The sequence below is a fragment of the Gymnoscopelus braueri genome (assembly GCF_963280865.1).
Source record: "Gymnoscopelus braueri genome assembly, chromosome: 10".
NCBI lineage: Eukaryota > Metazoa > Chordata > Actinopteri > Myctophiformes > Myctophidae > Gymnoscopelus > Gymnoscopelus braueri.
Window position 1 is genome coordinate 5271437 of NC_137611.1, and position 17947 is coordinate 5289383.

At 41.2% G+C, this 17947-nt stretch overlaps 2 protein-coding genes across 3 annotated transcripts in view; both read left to right on the forward strand.

Moving 5' to 3' along the window:
- The first annotated feature begins 469 nt into the window (after positions 1 to 469).
- atpsckmt (fATP synthase c subunit lysine N-methyltransferase) lies at positions 470 to 6143 on the forward strand. Of its 2 annotated transcripts, none has more exons than XM_080439255.1 (5): positions 470 to 745; positions 1717 to 1961; positions 3992 to 4129; positions 4584 to 4634; positions 5141 to 6143. In XM_080439255.1, the coding sequence occupies exons 1-5, from the start codon at positions 676 to 678 to the stop codon at positions 5351 to 5353; spliced, it is 717 nt and encodes a 238-aa protein (XP_080295381.1). In that variant the 5' UTR covers positions 470 to 675; the 3' UTR covers positions 5354 to 6143. The 2 variants fall into 2 exon arrangements, with proteins under 2 accessions (XP_080295381.1, XP_080295382.1); XM_080439256.1 differs by lacking the exon at positions 470 to 745 and adding an exon at positions 1193 to 1224.
- Positions 6144 to 11105: 4962 nt separating this feature from the next.
- LOC308093868 (E3 ubiquitin-protein ligase MARCHF6-like) overlaps positions 11106 to 17947 on the forward strand; it is a 33546-nt gene continuing 26704 nt past the window's right edge. The window contains exons 1-6 of the mRNA XM_080440248.1: positions 11106 to 11168; positions 14394 to 14493; positions 15322 to 15395; positions 16003 to 16146; positions 16255 to 16327; positions 17481 to 17682. Of these exons, the coding sequence (XP_080296374.1) occupies positions 11153 to 11168; positions 14394 to 14493; positions 15322 to 15395; positions 16003 to 16146; positions 16255 to 16327; positions 17481 to 17682 (609 nt within the window). The 5' untranslated portion in view covers positions 11106 to 11152. The remainder of the gene's footprint in view (positions 11169 to 14393; positions 14494 to 15321; positions 15396 to 16002; positions 16147 to 16254; positions 16328 to 17480; positions 17683 to 17947) is intronic.

The following is a 17947-nucleotide window of genomic DNA, read 5'->3' on the forward strand; positions in this document are numbered from 1 at the left end:
ATTATTACAAAACATAACATTGACCACCACATTCATTCACTACATTTGGGCCATTTGAAAATAGCCGATCTACAAGTCATTGCGACGCATTGTGAGCTTGTAGTTCTGCTATTTTCAAAAGATTTGAGATTTACACATTTGAAAAAAAAAAAAAAGGGACATTCTGCATAATGAGTACATTTACTTTGGGTTCTTTAAGTATATTTTGAAACCAATACTTTTGTACTTTTTACTCAAGTCAATTTTGAATACGGGACTTCTACCTGTAACAGAGTATCTCTGCATTTTAGTATTGATACTTTTACTTAAGTAAATAAATGTGAGTACTTTTTCAACCACTGTTGATAGGAACCATGTTGTCAATAGCAACAGTATCCACACGGACTAATAACAGCGACGTACCAATGCTGTCCTACAGTGATCTTGAACCGTGTTGAACTCCCCTTATTTTTAACTCTATGGTTGAACTCGATACCCTTTCTTTTTCCTTTTAATACATTTAAGATACTTTTCAAACGTTACTTATTTGTATAATCAGTATTATAAACATCGGGATCCGGTCTATGCTGAGAAGTTGACGGTGACCAAGGAGGAAGACGTAATGACTGTGGTAGACAGACAGTAACAGTTGAATGAGTGACATTAAACGTGTGTAAATGACACTGATGCTACAAAATGTCACAAAAAGAAGAACAAGTGTTTCTGGACTCAGATCCATCTTCATCCTCCAGCAGCTCCACTGACAGTGAGTTCCAGTTAGCCTTAGATCAAGGCTCTCGTAGATGTATTTTATCGATTTTGACATTTTTATACCTACGAAAGTCTTAGCTCCACCCCCCCCCCCCCAGTTTTTTCTGGAATGTCACCAGTAAAGCCCGTATTTCTCCAAACATGTACAAATGCAAAACTATAAGGTGCTTACCCGCTTTCCCTAAATGTTAACTAGGTGTCTGGAGTATTTGTGTAATGTATTAGTCCATATTATTCAATAAATAAGTGTTTTAGACCCGTTTGTGGCCGAACGCCATTTCCCCCCCTCGTTTACTTCCTGTTTACATTGAGTGTAATTCCGGCTTTCACCGGATGCGACCCGTCACTACCGCCCATTGGAAACTTCCGACAGAATCGGCCACAGACGGGACTAAAACACTTCTTTATTGACAAATATGGACTAATACATTACACAAATACGCCGGACACCTAGTTAACATTTGGGGCAAGCGGGTAAGCACCGTATATTTTGCATTTGTACATGTTTAAAGAACTGCAGGCTTTATTGGTGACATTCCAGGGCAAACTGGGGGAGTCGTAGCTAAGACTCTCGTAGAGATAAAGATGTCAAATCGATTAGATACATCTACGATAGTTTTGATCTAAGGCTAGGACTGTACTTAAGTACAATTCTGAGTATTTTTACATTACTGGAGTATTTCCAGTTTTCAGTGCTTTTACTTTTGCTCCACTGTACTCGGAGGCAAATATTGTACTCCACTTTTACTCCACTACAATTATTTGAAAACTTTAGTTGCTAGTTACTTTGTAGATTTTGATTATTATTACAAAACATACATTAACCACTTCAGCCCTGTAGACATTTCGGCCATTCTGATTCTTTTAAAAATGGGACAATTTCTGCATAATGTGTACTTTCTACTTTTGGTACTTTAAATACCAATACGTTTGTACTTTTCCACCACTACACATATCTACCATCAGCCTCCTCCAGTGACAGTGGGATGAAGAAGAAGAAGAAGAACAGACTGGGTCTGGTGGTAACGGGGATAGTAGGAGGCTCTCTGGTGGCCCTGTATGCGGTCACCGTGCCGTTCGTGGCCCCCGCCCTGAGGAGAGTGTGTCTGCCCTTCGTCCCCGCCACCACCGCCCAGGTCCACAACGTCTTCAGGGTCCTCCAGAGCAGAGCGGGGACACTGGTGGACATCGGCAGTGGAGACGGGAGGATAGTACGTTTTTTTTTTTTTTTTGCGATCATATAGGGCTGTCACGATTACAAACTTAAAGGGATAGTTCACCCCCAAAATGACTTTTTTTGCTATCTATTAGTCACCCCGTGGAGACTTGAATTCATGGATATTTTTGTTGTTTTTGTCGCATTCCTATTAGCCAATAATTTGATGACCGGCAGTGGTTCCGGTAGGAGACACTAAGAGTCTCCTTTGTGTCTCTTACCGGAACCGCCGTCTACCGGTCCGCTGGTCAGGAAAATTATTGGCTTAGAAATGCGACAAAAACAACACAAATATCCATGAATTCAAGTCTCCACAGGGTGACTAATCAATAGCCAAAACACTTTTTTTGGGTGAACTATCCTTTGAAGGACATACATTACAGGAGTTAATGTATAACAACTAATACATAAGCCCAGTGGCGTCCCCAGGATTTACATTTAGGGCAGCCCCCCCCCCCCCCCCCCATCTATTACCCCCAAAAAAGAAATTTCAACTCAATCGAAAATCGGCGAAAGTGGCCATTTTCAAGATGTTTTGTCCTCTGGTTTTATCTCTGGAACGGAAGGACCAATCTGCTCAGTTCAAAGCTTGTTGGATGCGTGACTTTGAAGACATTAAGCACACAATGACACCTTTTTGGGTTTTTTTTTTTTTTTTAGGGGAGGCGAGATCTTAGTTGGGCAGGCGACCAGCCTGCCCTGCCTCTACAGTGGGTACGCCACTGCATAAGCCTGGTAGAAACTACACTGTACAAGTGTTTAATTTGACTCTGAGAGTGTACACATGGAACCAAATTGGACCCATTTGTGCTCTTTCAGACAGTTACCAAATGGATCAATAGTAGACATGTAGTTGACATTGACACTACGTATGAGTTTTCCATCCTTGACATTTGACATAATTATTACCACTGGCGTAGCGTGGACTCTAATGTTGACCGGGCAGGATCTGTATCCCCCCCTTACACCCCCCCCCCCTGCGTTGCAGGACACATACTCGTGCAAATGTGTTTAATTAATTACACGACCATAAAGCAACATTAACAACACACTCTACCATCCTTCAGTGGTGGAAAACTTACTCGAATGTTTTACTTAAGTAAAAAGTATCAATACTGCAATGTAGAAATATCCTACTCTACTCCAGGATCCATTCTCTTTTGGACTCCTTCTTAGGACATGATCTGACAATAGCCTATGCCTCCTACTAGGGGTGTAACGATACGTTTTAACAACGATTCGATACGTATCACGATACTTGGTTGTCGATACGATACATGAACGATACAGGTTAATTTAGAACGATACGATACGTTTCGATTCAGCGATTTAGTCGATACGATACATGAACGATACAGGACAGGTTAATTTAGAACGATACGATTCGATTCAATGATTTAAAATCGATATAGTAACTATTTATTTACCCAAAAATTCTGTGTGAAAAATAAATACCTGGATACTGGATATAAACCCCTCTTTCTCTTTTCTTCTTCTTAAAAGTACTTAGTATTGATATAATTGATTATTTGCATTGCAGAACGATTCGATACGATTATTTGCATTGCAAAACGATTCGATACGATTCAAAGTCAAACGATACGATATTTAGCTGTTTGCATATCGATATAGTAGATCGTTGAAAATTCAAAACGATGCATCGATGCAGTTACTGTATCGTTACGGGCCTACCTCCTACAGACTACGGTACTTAACAGGTTACACTTGGACCATTGTTATGCAGGAGACGGCAGCTTTAGCTTTGTAAAAGGTGCGAATGGGGCAGCCAATGTATCACTGCGGTAACGTATCTATTGTTGTCGAAGCAGAAAGTTTTTTTTCTGGGGAATCTTGCCCTGCCGTTTGAGCAGCTAGACAGGGCAGGCCGGGTCTTTACTGACCGGGCCATGGCCTCAGTGGCCTCCATGACGCTACGCCTCTGATTATTATTACTGTAGGTACTCTGCTCAAAAAGCACAGTGGTAGCCCTGTTCCTTTTTTTTATCATAATTCTATTTACAACAGGTGATAGCTGCAGCCAAGCACGGCTTCCAAGCGTCTGGCTTTGAGCTGAACCCCTGGCTGGTGTGGTACTCACGCTACAAGGCCTGGAGAGAAGGGGTTCGTCCGTCCACCTCCTTCCACATCTCTGACCTCTGGAAGGTCAGTGACAGACAGAGGATGAGTTGTGGAGTAAATCAAATATCTACAATTTGAACATTGTGCTGACATGCAGAGCTTCTCAGACACAAATCAGGACCGTTATCTTTGAAGTTTTCCAAATTAAATTAAGAACGGACCCAGCCTTGATGTTTTCAAAGTGATGTATAAGACATACCTTAAAAAAAAAAAAAAAAGACTAATTATAATTAAACCGCTCTTATATCTTACTTTATCTTACTAGATATTTACAATGTTTTGACTGGTTTTCATTGTTGTTGTTTTTTTAACTATTTGTATTGTTGTATTCGGTAGCACACTGAGAGAAATGTGTGTTCTTGTAATTAATTCATTATCATTAAGTGTAATAATAATAATGTATTATTATTATTATTAATAGAACTGACCAAGCATCCTTTCACTGTCTCCTTCATAATATTTGTGGTTTTCTTCCTAGGTTAGTTTTTCTCAGTACACCAACGTTGTCATATTTGGAGTCCCTCAAATGGTGAGTCTCTCATTTGGAGCTGGCTGAGCTACTAACGCGTCTGTGTATTTTTTTGATTTCTTTGGCTATTCAAAAATAGCTTGTAGATCTGCAATTTTTGAAAAATCTTGAAAATGTGTGCATTTGTAACTCAAATCTTTGCTTCTGGGGGGGAGGGAGCTAGCTGTCCCTGGAACAAAACATTTTGAGATGGGCGTTCGTGACCCCTCAAAATGATATGTATTTGGGCCGCGGACCCCCATCTCAAAATATGTTGTTCCAGGGACAAAATGTTAAAACACATATATGCAGTATATTCAAAGATTTGCACACATTTTCCACAATAAAAAAAATAGCAGATCTACAAGCTCATGTGAGCTTGTGTGATCTTAATGGATTTAACCTTGAAATTCAGTTCTTGTATGAATTACGCGTATTTGTGTTGCCTTTTTATCTGTGTTTAGTAACTGAATTCCCTTGTGATCAGTAAAGGTCTGTCTTATCTCTGTCAATGTGTTCATTCATAGATGGATGAGCTGGAGCTGAAGCTGGGCAGGGAGCTGCAGCCTACAGCCAAGGTGGTGGCCTGTCGCTTCCCCTTCCCTACCTGGGTTCCAGATCAGACCGCCGGGGAGGGCATAGACACCGTCTGGGTGTATGACGCCAAAACATTTAAATCACAAAACGGAACGACGTCGACAACAGAACCAGATCATACATCATCACAATCAGATGTGTAGATAATAATAACAACAAACAAGACAGATTCCACTAACAGCTGAATCTGTCAGCACTACTGCCTTTACATGTAATGTTGTTGTTAGTAGGAATAAACACAGAAGAACCCGGGAGAAAGTGGACTAAGAAAGGGGAGGAGCAAAACCCAGTTCCTGTTTCTACACAAAACAGGAGGTGGTTCCAGTGGTGTGTTCTACCGTGTTGCGCTATATATGTAGGTAGCGTGACCTGCAGAAAATGTTTGTAGCCAAGCGGTAGCCATCCAGAAACCGTTGGGGGACAGCAAGAATGTAAACTTCAGTTCAAATAGCCTTTTTCATGTGATAATGAGGCATCTGAGGTCAAGGCTTACAGTATGTGTGACTATTGTCTTGAGGTGATAATGACCGCTGGCTGTTGGAGTTTTGAAGTAATTCACACATTAACTACTTAACAATAGAGCGGTTATTTCATGTGCGCGTGCCGTATGTGTAGGAGGGAATAATTATAGTATGCCCTCCGAAAAAACCTAGAACACACCACTTGGTCGTGCCCCCATATTTTGAATGGGTTCCCAGATTGCAAACATTGAGACCATCATCACTGGACTACAGCTACACAACTGAAATAAATCACGTGTGCAAGTTGCAGTGCATTGGTGTATTGTTTATAGATGTGAAGAAATCACATAGGCTATTGTGCCCATTCCTGACCATCTGAAGAAATTGGATGAGACCAGACCTAAAAAACGAATCAATGATAAGGCTGCATGCAAGGGTTATGAATGTAACAGATTTAGAAGAAATAAATGATCTCACCAAAAATATTATGCCAATACATTTGTTTCCGTACAATAATTTGAGAAGAAATATGTATTTTTTTCCTAGATGATTTTGCAGTATGCTAACGCAGGGGTTCTCAATCTTTTCAGGCTGTGACCCCCCCATAATAACCATATTTGAACTGGGGACGCCCCACCCTGATATATGCAACTTGAATGTAAGAGTTACATATTGTTTGACTCTGTTCCGCAGATAAATATTGTAAAAATAGCAGATCTACAAGCTCACAACGCCTCGCACAAACGAGGCGTTGTGAGCTTGTAGATCGGCTTTTTTCAAATCTTTTGCCTCTTATTATTTGACAATGTTTGACCAGTTTTTATAGTAGTAGTTTGTTGATTACTTTTGATGCAGTAATGTTATTGTTTTCTTAATTTTTTTGTATAGGTATTAAAAAGGTCTTAAAAGTCCTTAATTTGTCACCTCACTGTCATCAGGGGACCCCCCCAAAGGCATGTAGGGACCCCAATGGGGCACACAGGTTGAGAACCACTGTGCTAACGTTGTAACAACATTGTGACACTGTGTCTGTATGAAGATGAGGAACTATGTCTTCGTACTTTGATGCCATCTAGTGGTGAAACTAGAGGCGTACATGTGCTATTATGACCCGTATCATGTCTGATGAAGAGGAGCTGCTGTCTGTCTGTCTGTCTGTGGGCTTTAATAATAATGTCCCAAAACAAACCATGAAAAGTCGCTGAAACGAAGAGTTTGAGCAGCAGTTTGACATGTCTTTACATTTCTCAGCAGCCGTGTAGGTTTATGTTCTATTAGTTTGTGTTGTACTGAATGTAGACACTGAAATTGAGATTTCTCCATAATAACAACTGGCTCCACTGGGGCTCGAACCCAGGACATTCTGCGTGTAAAGCAGACGTGATAACCACTACACTATGAAACCTGTTATGTTACATGGAATGTGCTAGTTCTTATTAATACCGTTAGAAGGAGTTCTTTTTAACGCTATGTTACTTTTCAGCCGTTGCCTGCCCTGAACACCCCCGGTAGCGCTGCCTCTCGTCTTTAGTAAAAAAAAAATTACTACGCTTTCGCTACTCCCCAAAACAAAGACGGGTTTAAGATGTTGAAAGCCTACTCTACTAAGTGGGAACACTCTAAGCCCCCCACCTCACGTCTAAAATACACTTTTCTGGCCAGAAAAGCAAATATTTTACCGGATGGAAACATGTTTTAACTGCTCCACTGCGCCCCCTACAGATCTAGTCAGTGGAATTTTTCTATTGACAAGACCTGTAGGGGGCGCAGCGGAATAACGGCTCCTTCTAACGCTGTGGACCTGGACCAGAGTAACCTCGCCTCACCAGTCTTTCCACCGTGGAGGAAAGCCGCGGTGAATTCGCAAAGAAAAAGAAAAACGTTCCATTTGTATATTGTCAGAGAGAGTTAAGGGAGGTCCTTGAAATTTAAAAGTTTGAGAACCATTATTTATGGGTCTTCAACGTTTTCAGGCCAAGGACCCCCTAGCTGAGAGAGAGATGAAGCAGGGACCCCCTCTATGTATACAATTGTGTCATCTTTTTTGTTTTACTTGGTCTGTTCTTTTCCCCCTCTACACCTATACCTCTTTGCCAAAAAAATAGTCGATCTACAAGCTCACAACGCCTCACAGCTTAGCTCAATAAAGAACCTCTCACTCCGCTATACAGCTCCGAGATGAGGTTCTATGTGGTTACCTTCCAGAATCGGGTGAACGTCCACCAAGGCTCCGCTGTTTACCCTTTTGTATATGTTGTATCCCAAAACTAATGGTAGATTCCAAGCCGCACGGATGTTTAAAGTTTGGAACGGAGCATAATATTTTAGGTCCGAAGCGAAACTACCCGTTTAAATCGCTTATTTAGTCAGTCTGTGGCCATGTTTCCCATTCAACCCGGAAAACCCCCCTACGTCCGCTGCCAGTACTGCTCCCGGTTTGGCTACAATGGGAAACATGGCCACAGACTGACTAAATAAGCGATTTAAACGGGTAGTTTCGCTTCGGACCTAAAATATTATGCTCCGTTCCAAACTTTAAACATCCGTGCGGCTTGGAATCTACCATTAGTTTTGGGATACAACATATACAAAAGGGTAAACAGCGGAGCCTTGGTGGACGTTCACCCGATTCTGGAAGGTAACCACATAGAACCTCATCTCGGAGCTGTATAGCGGAGTGAGAGGTTCTTTATTGAGCTACTCACAGCTGTGAAACAAGTGTTGCAAGCTTCTTCCATTTGAGGTGTCAGGTTAGGTGCACGGTACCAGTGACCAAGAAATCGGATGAGACCAGCCTAAAAAACAAATCAATGATAAGGCTGCATGCAAGGGTTATGAATGTAACAGATTTAGAAGAAATAAATTATCTCACCAAAAATATTATGACAAAATACATTTGTTTCCGTACAATAATTTGAGAAGAAATATGTATTTTTTTCCTAGATGATTTTGCGGTATGCTAACGCAGGGGTTCTCAACCTTTTCAGGCTGTGACCCCCCAAAATAATCATGTTTGAACTGGGGACCCCCCACCCTGATATGCAACTTGTAGGAATGTAGGAGTTACATTTTCTTTGACTCGGTTCCTTAGATAAATTTTGTAAAAATTGCAGATCTAAAAGCTCACAATGCCTCGCGTTGTGAACTTGTAGATCTGGTATTTCCATTTTTTTTGCCTCTTATATTATTTGACAATTTGGCCAATGTTTGACCAGTTTTTATAGTATAGTTTTGTTGATTACAGTAGTTATTAGTTATTAAAAAGGTCTTAAAATTCCTTAAATTGTCACCTCACTGTCATCAACCATTGTGCTAACGTTGTAATAACAATGTGACACTTTGGCTGTGTCTGTATGATGATGATGATGAACTATGTCTTCGTACTTTGATGCCATCTAGTGGTGAAACTACAGGCGTACATGTGCTATTATGACCCGTATCATGTCAGATGAAGAGATCTGTGGACTTTAATAATAATAATGTCACAAAACAAACCATGAAAAGTCGCTACAACTAAGAGTTTTACATGTCTTTACATTTCACATAGCAGCCGTGGCCCGTGTAGGTTTATTTTTGCATTAGTTTGTGTCGTACTGAATGTAGACCCTGAAATTGAGATTTCTCCATAATAACAACTGGCTCCACTGGGGCTCGAACCCAGGACCTTCTGCGTGTAAAGCAGACGTGATAACCACTACACTATGGAACCTGTTCTGTTACATGGAATGAGCTAGTGTTAATTAATACCGTTAGAAGGAGTTCTTTTTAACGCTATGTTACTTTTCAGCCGTTGGCTGCCCTGAACACCCCCGGTAGCGCTGCCTCTCGTCTTTAGTAAAAAAAAAATTAACTACGCTTTCGCTACTCCCCAAAACAAAGACGGGTTTAAGATGTTGAAAGCCTACTCTACTAAGTGGGAACACTCAGAGCCCCCCACCTCACGTCTAAAATACACTTTTCTGGCCAGAAAAGCAAATATTTTACCGGATGGAAACATGTTTTAACTGCTCCACTGCGGCCCCTACAGAGGTCAGTGGAATTTTTCTATTGACAAGACCTGTAGGGGGCGCAGCGGAATAACGGCTCCTTCCAACGCTGTGGACCTGGACCAGAGTAACCTCGCCTCACCAGTCTTTCCACCATGGAGGAAAGGTGAATTCGTAAAGAAAAAGAAAAACGTTCCATTTGTATATCGTCAGAGTTAAGGGAGGTCCTTGAAATTTAAAAGTTTGAGAACCGCTGGATTATACCAATTTAAAATCCATTTTAAACCGGGGGAATAATTTGGGAGGTGCACGACACCGGTGGTTCCGGTCAGTGCCAGGCTAGTTCCGGCCACCTGGAGTCAGTTGCACCACCTCACACTAAGTTCAAACTTAGCCTAGTTATAGCTTAAACACATTCTTAAAGATTTGCACAAATGTTCACGATTTTTCAAAAAAAAAATTGCCAAATAAATCTAAACATGACACAGATACTTTCCTGGTCTAAATGTTTTTTTTAAAAGCCATTTAAGCTATAACTAGGCTACAGTGGTGGAAAGTAACTAAGTACATCTACTTAAGTACTGTACTTAAGTACAATTTTGAGGTATTTGTACTTTATTTGAGTATTTCCAATTTCCAATACTTTTACTTCTACTCCACTACATCTCAGAGGCAAATATTGTACTTTTACTCTTTTACTTTACTTTGAAAATAGCAGATCTACAAGCTCACAACGCGTCGCGATAGCGACGCGTTGTGAGCTTGTAGATCTGCTATTTTCAAATATTTTGTACTTTTACTTTTGGTACTTTAAGTACATTTTGATGCCAATACTTTTGTACTTTTACTCAAGTACATTTTTTAATTCTGGACTTTTACTTGTAACAGAGTATTTTTATATTGCAGTATTGGTACTTTTACTTAAGTAAAGAATTTGAGTACTTTTTCCACCACTGCATTTAAGGTATAACTAGGCTAAGTTTGAACTTAGTGTGAGGTGGTGCAACTGGCCCCTGATGACGTCACGTTATTTCCGCTCCGGACCGGATCTGAAACCCGAAAATGGCATTGATCTTGATCCCAGGCTAGTACCATAGAGTTAAAAATAATAGAGAGGGCACCGGATATCGCCTCCCATCCACTTGCATTGAGTTGCTCACCCAGCGCATGGGCTCAATTGAACCCTTCTTCCGGGTTGGAAACGTATTGGAAAATGTGATGGGCGCGGCCTATTTGGGGCTTCAGTGACGTCACTGGAGCCCCATGGGCTCGTTCACATACATTGGCCACACCTGCAATACCTCAAATGGCCAGCATGTCCATTTGGCTTCAATGAAACCACTGGGTTCTGGGGGCTTGGCTAGTAGTGACTAAGGCTAGTAGGCTACTTACTGTGTGTGTGTGTGGACCAGAGCAGAGCTAACCTCTCTAACAGACAGACAGTGGGGCTAACGGGGGGCTGAGGGACGGACACAGCGGAGCCAACTCAGCCAAGATGGACGCTGATGAAGGTAACACTTTGATTAGCCTCACATGCTAATAATATTAGCCTCAACAAAACATACTTTAATACTATGTGTTATGAACGTGTTATTATATTCCTGTAACTGTCTGTTTAACATGTTAACGGACCCTGGCTTACGACAGACAGGGGAGGAGACACAGACAGACAGCTAACGGTGCTAATTCTCTGTGTTATTATGTTATGGTCTGTTAGCCAGCTGAGCTAACAGCTGTTCTACTACCTTAATCCATTGTTATTGTCGTGTCTCAGTGGTGGAAGAAACTACTCCAATGTTTTACTTGAGTAAAAGTATCAATACTGCAATCTAGATATACTCTGTCTCCTTGCATGTATGAGACATTTGATGACATCAAAATGTACTTAAAAGTACCAAAAGTAAAAGTACTCGTCGAGCAGAATGTCCCATTTCACAAGTGGTCACAATGCATGCAAATCTTTTGACAATAGCAGATCTACAAGCAACAAGCTACAAGTGTTGTGAACTTGTAGTGATACATTGGTTAATGCATGTTTTGTGATAATAATCTAAATCTACAAAGTATCTAGTAACTAAAGTTGTATAAATATTTGTAGTGGAGTAAAAAAGTACAATATTTTCCTCTGAGATGTAGTGGAGTAGAAGTAAAAGTACTGAAATTTGTATTTAGTTACTTTACACCACTGTGTGTGTGTGTGTGTGTGTGTGTGTGTGTGTGTGTGTGTGTGTGTGTGTGTGTGTGTGTTTCTTATGTTATTATCTCCTCTGCAATGTGCTTGAGATGAAGACAACCACATAAACCTGTCCCTGTTCTTATTGTTACTTATAACCTGCCTATAAGTTATAACACATCATTGTCACAAGTTTGATTGATTTATTGATTGATTAGTTGGTTAGTATTCTTCTGGTATGTTCTGTGTAAATGACAACCAGCCCTGGCTTCTATTCACTCAGTGCATGTTGTATCCGTTAACAGTGTTTTTGAACACTATGTGATAGTTGCTGTGATGGAAGAAGTACTACTCACATTTTTTACTTATAAGTAAAAGTATCAATACCCTATTGCAGAAATAGTCTGTTACAAAGTACAAGTGTGGTATTCAAAATCTACTTGAGTAAAAAAGTTCAAAAGTATTGGTATAAAAATGTACTTAAAGTAGGCTAACAAAATAGAAAGTTTTCAAAATGTATATATTGTATAAAAATCTTGAATCTTGAAAATAGCAGATCTACAACACATGACCGGACTGTATATATAGGGCTGAAGTAGTTAATGTATGTTTTGTAATAATAACCCAAATCTACAAAGTAACTAGTAACTAAAGTTTTCAAGTAATCGTAGTGGAGTAAAAGTAATATTTGCCTCTGAGATGTAGTGGGGTAGAAGCAAAAGTACTGAAAACTGGAAATACTCCAGCAAAGAAAAAATACCTCAAAATCGTACTTAAGTGAGTAAGTTACTTTACATAACTGCTTATTGTAAATTGTGAACACCATAGGATGAAGAAAAGAGTCAATTTGAGCTTGTTTTTCAATGACAACACTTCACACACACACCATGCATTCTGTGTGATATATATAACATATACATACTGAACAACAAGCTACACCACACATTTATGGTGGTTGCATCCAGTAAAAATGCTCTGTCAGTGTACAACTGATCCTTTAAGGGTCCATTTGGTTCCATCTGTACACTGACAGAGTTACAAAGGAATAAATCAACACTGATGTGTCTGTGTGGGGTTTTATCATCTTGATTTGAAGGGTAATCTTTGCTCTCTTTTTTGGGCTGATTAGATCATCCTTCAGGAGGCTCACACAGTGTTAAGGTGCTGTGTGTTGTCACTCTGTATACACTCAGATGACGTTGTCAAGTGTCTGTCTTTTAACATGAAATAGGCTGTGATCATATTAAGATTCTTTATTGATACCCAGAGGGTAATTCAGGTGTCACATAGCAGCAACACACACAGTGAGAATGAAAGACAATTAACTGCAACAAAAGTAATCAACAAACGGTACTATAAAAACTGGTCAAACATTGGTCAAATAATATAAGAAAGAGGCAAATATTTTTTTAATTAGCCGATATACAAGCTCACAGTAGCCTGGTAAACCCTCCCTCCGGAAATCTCATTTCTATTTGATTCCAGGAGTGAGTCTGGCATGAACCGCCTTTCTGCAATATTGGCTGTGTATGCCAAACGGCCGAGCCTATCAGCGTCGTCGCTCATTGTTCTGTGATTGACAGCTTACGTTGGCCAATCAGGTGGCGAGTTCGAGTGAGTCCAAAACACGAACGGCAGCCATCTTTTTCATGTCCGCTATATTCTCCGCAATTTTTTTACTTCAAAAAGCTCTCTAACTTCTATTTTGAGGCACGGAATTTACTTATAAGATATCGTTTGGATAGAATTTAGTTGTTTAACTTCATATGTGTGGTCAATTAATCATGACAAAGCCTATTTAAAAAAAAAAATTTAGAGAACCGGTAGGGGCGGGCAGTGACACCCATGTATCCGAATAAGGCAACCCATTTTGGGCACGGCCGTCTCAAAAGTCCCGTTGCGTCACATTACACTGGTGAACTGCTGATTGGCTGAAGGGGAAAAATTATCATTGGCTGAAGGGGTTGTCAGTCAACGGTATTACTCCCGCCCAACTCCAGCCCACAGCCAATATTGCAGAAAGGCGGTTCATGCCAGACTCACTCCTGGAATCAAATAGAAATGAGATTTCCGGAGGGAGGGTTTACCAGGCTAAGCTCACAGTGCCTCACGTAATTTATCTGTGGAACCGAGTCAAACTAAATGTAATCCTCTAACTAAATGTAATGCCTCAACTCCTACAATTCCAAGTGCTTGTCAGGATGGGGGGTCCCCGATTCAAATATGATTATTTTGGGGGGTCCCCAGTTCAAATATGATTATCTTGGGGGGTCCCCAGTTCAAATATGATTATCTTGGGGGGTCCCCAGTTCAAATATGATTATCTTGGGGGGTCCCCAGTTCAAATATGATTATCTTGGGGGGGGGGGGGGTCGCGGCCTGTAAAGGTTGAGAACCGCTGTGTCCTAACTCAGGGTCACCTATTCCTAAAATGTGAACAGGGCGGTGGGGACATGAATAAAATACAACAATATAGTTGAGTAAAACAGAAAGTGGTAGTCTGATGATGATCTGCTGGCAGTGATGAAGAGTTGATGTCATTATTATTATGCTATTCCCACAGGAGACATCTGCCGGGTGTGTCGGTCGGAGGGCAGCCATGACAAGCCTCTGTTCTATCCCTGTGTCTGTACCGGCAGCATCAAGTTCATCCATCAGGAATGGTATGTTCAGCCGACCGGCCGTTTCCATCTATAGATATAATACACCTAGATAGATACTGTATTTTATTGGCCACTGTTTTTCATTGGAGCGGTACATCAGTGGGTGGCCGTGACAGGGGGGCAAGTCGTGCCCCCCTAATGCATGTATGTCTATGTATGCCCCATGTAACAGCTCTTGAAGCAAGGAGATCTCCCCAAAATTAAAATCATCACAACTCACTGAATTCTCTACTTACTTTCAAGCAGTTTGATTTGTAGGTGTGTTACAGCATTGGTTCTCAAAGTGGGGTCTGGGGACCCCAGGATCTACAAGCTCATAGTGCGGCACATGAGCTTGTAGATCTGCTATTTTTGAAAAATCGTGAATTTGTGTGCAAACCTTTGAATATATATACATTTTAAAGCGAACATTTGTAACTCAAATATTTGCTTCTGGGGGTCGGTGGAACAACATATTTTGAAATGGGGGGCCAAATACATATCATTTTGGGGGTCCGTTACATGAAACAAATTGAGAGCCACTGTGTTACAGGATATTTGGTTAAATACAAAAATGTGCGTCTAATTGAACAGAACCATGCTTTTGCCAGATGCAAATCTGTATTATGTGTTAATTAGGCTGACATCACACTTCCTACCAGATCAGTAGGATCAGTAGTCTGTATGTCTACAACCTTGTCCCTTCCTGGTGGTGTGATGATGCATACAGTGCTCCCTGCCAGATGTTAGACAGTGGGGGGGGGGGGGGGGGACTCAACAGTTTTATAGTCATGGAAATGTGCCAAAAGGACACAGACAACACAACTCATTATGTATTCTCTTTCACAGCCTGCTTCAGTGGCTTAAGCACAGCCGAAAAGAATACTGTGAATTATGCAAACACCGATTTGCATTTACACCAAGTAAGTGTTACTTTTCTCTTTTCTTTGTCATTCAACTCTTAAGTCGTTCAGTACGTTGCTGCTAGGACATGCTGAGGATTGAGGTGCAATCACTCTGCCTGCGCTATACTTTGTCGTGTGCTGGAAAATAGGTGATCTACAAGCTCACAATTCAATTCAAAGGAGCTTTATTGGCATGAGACAACATACGTTTACATTGCCAAAGCAAGTGTCAAAATATAATAAAAACAGTTTAAAATGGGGCAAGTATATACAGTTGGAGGGGGTACAGCATTGTGTAAACAAAGCTATGTCACATTGCGTTGTTATATACTTGTTATGTACAGGGTATAAAGCTTTTTGAGACAAATAGCAGAAATCTTTTGCCGTCACTTGGGACAAATAGCAGCAATTTCTCTCAAAACTATTTAAATAGATTAAATACAAAAAAAGCCTACGATTTAAAATGCGTTTTAACGTGTTAAATGTGCTCACAACGTATCAAGATGCAACGTGCTGTGAGCTTGTAGATCAGGCTATTTTCAGTGCATGACTCCGGCACACAACTTTAAGTATAAATCATGCTTAACTCAGCCCTTCGCTCTCTCTCTCTCTCTCCTTCCTTCAGTCTACTCTCCAGACATGCCGTCTCGCCTGCCCGTCCAGGACATCTTCGCTGGGCTGGTGACCAGTGTGGGAACGGCCATTAGATACTGGTTCCACTACACACTGGTGGCGTTCGCCTGGCTGGGGGTGGTTCCCCTCACAGCATGTAAGTGCTAACACATCATCAATTCATGGCTGATAACATGTGGTGCTCTATTGATATTGAAAACAACATTAACAACAACTTGTGTGTCTTGTGTTTTCTTGTCACCAGGTCGCATCTACAAGTGTTTATTTACAGGCTCTGTGAGCTCTCTTCTTACCCTGCCGTTAGACATGCTTTCAACGTAAGTTTGCATTTTTTCCCCTCCATATTGTAATTCACGCTATCCTTTACATGTGTTATTATGCACTGACATGGACTGATTTCACTTATTTGGATGCCATAGAAGCCAGCATGTCTTCTATGGAAGTGTGTCATGCACAGAAAATAGGCTGTCTATCTACAATCTAACAACACGTTGCAATGCGTTGTGTGCTTAAAAAATGGCTTATTTTAAGTTATTGGTACTTTTAAGATCAAAGAGTATTTGAAACGATCAAACTGGCAATAGAATGAACGTTCAATCGTCCAGAAAACCCTAATTGATCTCTGATATTTCATAAAAGCAAATATGCAGTTTATTCAACTGGTTGGCTGTATGGCTAACAAAACATCATCATTCTACACGTTGTGCTAATTCATGAAACACAGCGCTAGTGTGTGTGGGCGCTCCTGTCACCCAGATTAGGACGTGGCATAACAAATACTTCAGTCGTGACTCGTGAGATTTAATTTAGCTTTAATCATTGCGCTGAGACATTCTCTGTCCCTCCATCCCTCCCATCTCTCATCCCTCCTTCTACCTCTCCCTCTTTCCCACTCATCCTACCATGTCTGATTTGTTGTTCTTGGGCTTGCTAATCATTCTCTCTCTCTTCCTCCACGCCACCATCCCTCTATTAACCCATTAAGACCTGGAACTGTGTCATTTTTAGATTTGAGCTAAAAAGCATTATTTTACACTTTGGGCTATTCAAAAATAGCAGATATACAAGCTCATAGCGCGGCACCGAGTGCCGCGCTATGAGCTTGTAGATCTGCTATTTTTGAAAAATCGTGAAAATGTGTGCAAATCTTTGAATATATATATTTTTAAAGCGAACATTTGTAACTCAAATCTTTGCTTCTGGGGGTCTCTGGAACAAAATATTTTGATGGGGGTCTGCGGCCAAATACATATAATTTTGGGGGTCCTTGACATGAAAAAGGTTGAGCACCACTGATATAGAAACATACGTTTTTCAGAATACTGTTGAGATTTAGGAGACATGTAGAATTGGCTTCAGGTCTCAATGGGTTAAAAAAAACTAAATTGTCTTGTGGTGACACGTCTTTTCTGCTAGAAGCATAATTCATATTTCCCCCCCCCCCTCCCTCCTCCCCCTCCCTCCCCACAGGGAGAACCTGCTAGCAGACTGCTTACAGGGCTGTTTCGTGGTGACCTGCACGCTGTGTGCCTTCATCAGTCTGGTGTGGCTCAGAGAGCAGATCGTGCATGGTGGCGCCCCCCAGTGGCTGGAGCACCAAAACCAACAGCCTGCCGCTGCTCCCAACAACCAGCCCAACAACAACGGCCCTGCAGCCCCTCCACACAATGAGGTGAGGCCCAGTTCACCTGTCCTTTAAAGTTCTGTTCACACAATGAGGTGAGGCCCAGTTCACCTGTCCTTTAAAGTTCTGTCCACACAATGAGGTGAGGCCCAGTTCACCTGTCCTTTAAAGTTCTGTCCACACAATGAGGTGAGGCCCAGTTCACCTGTCCGTTAAAGTTCTGTCCACACAATGAGGTGAGGCCCAGTTCACCTGTCCTTTAAAGTTCTGTCCACACAATGAGGTGAGGCCCAGTTCACCTGTCCTTTAAAGT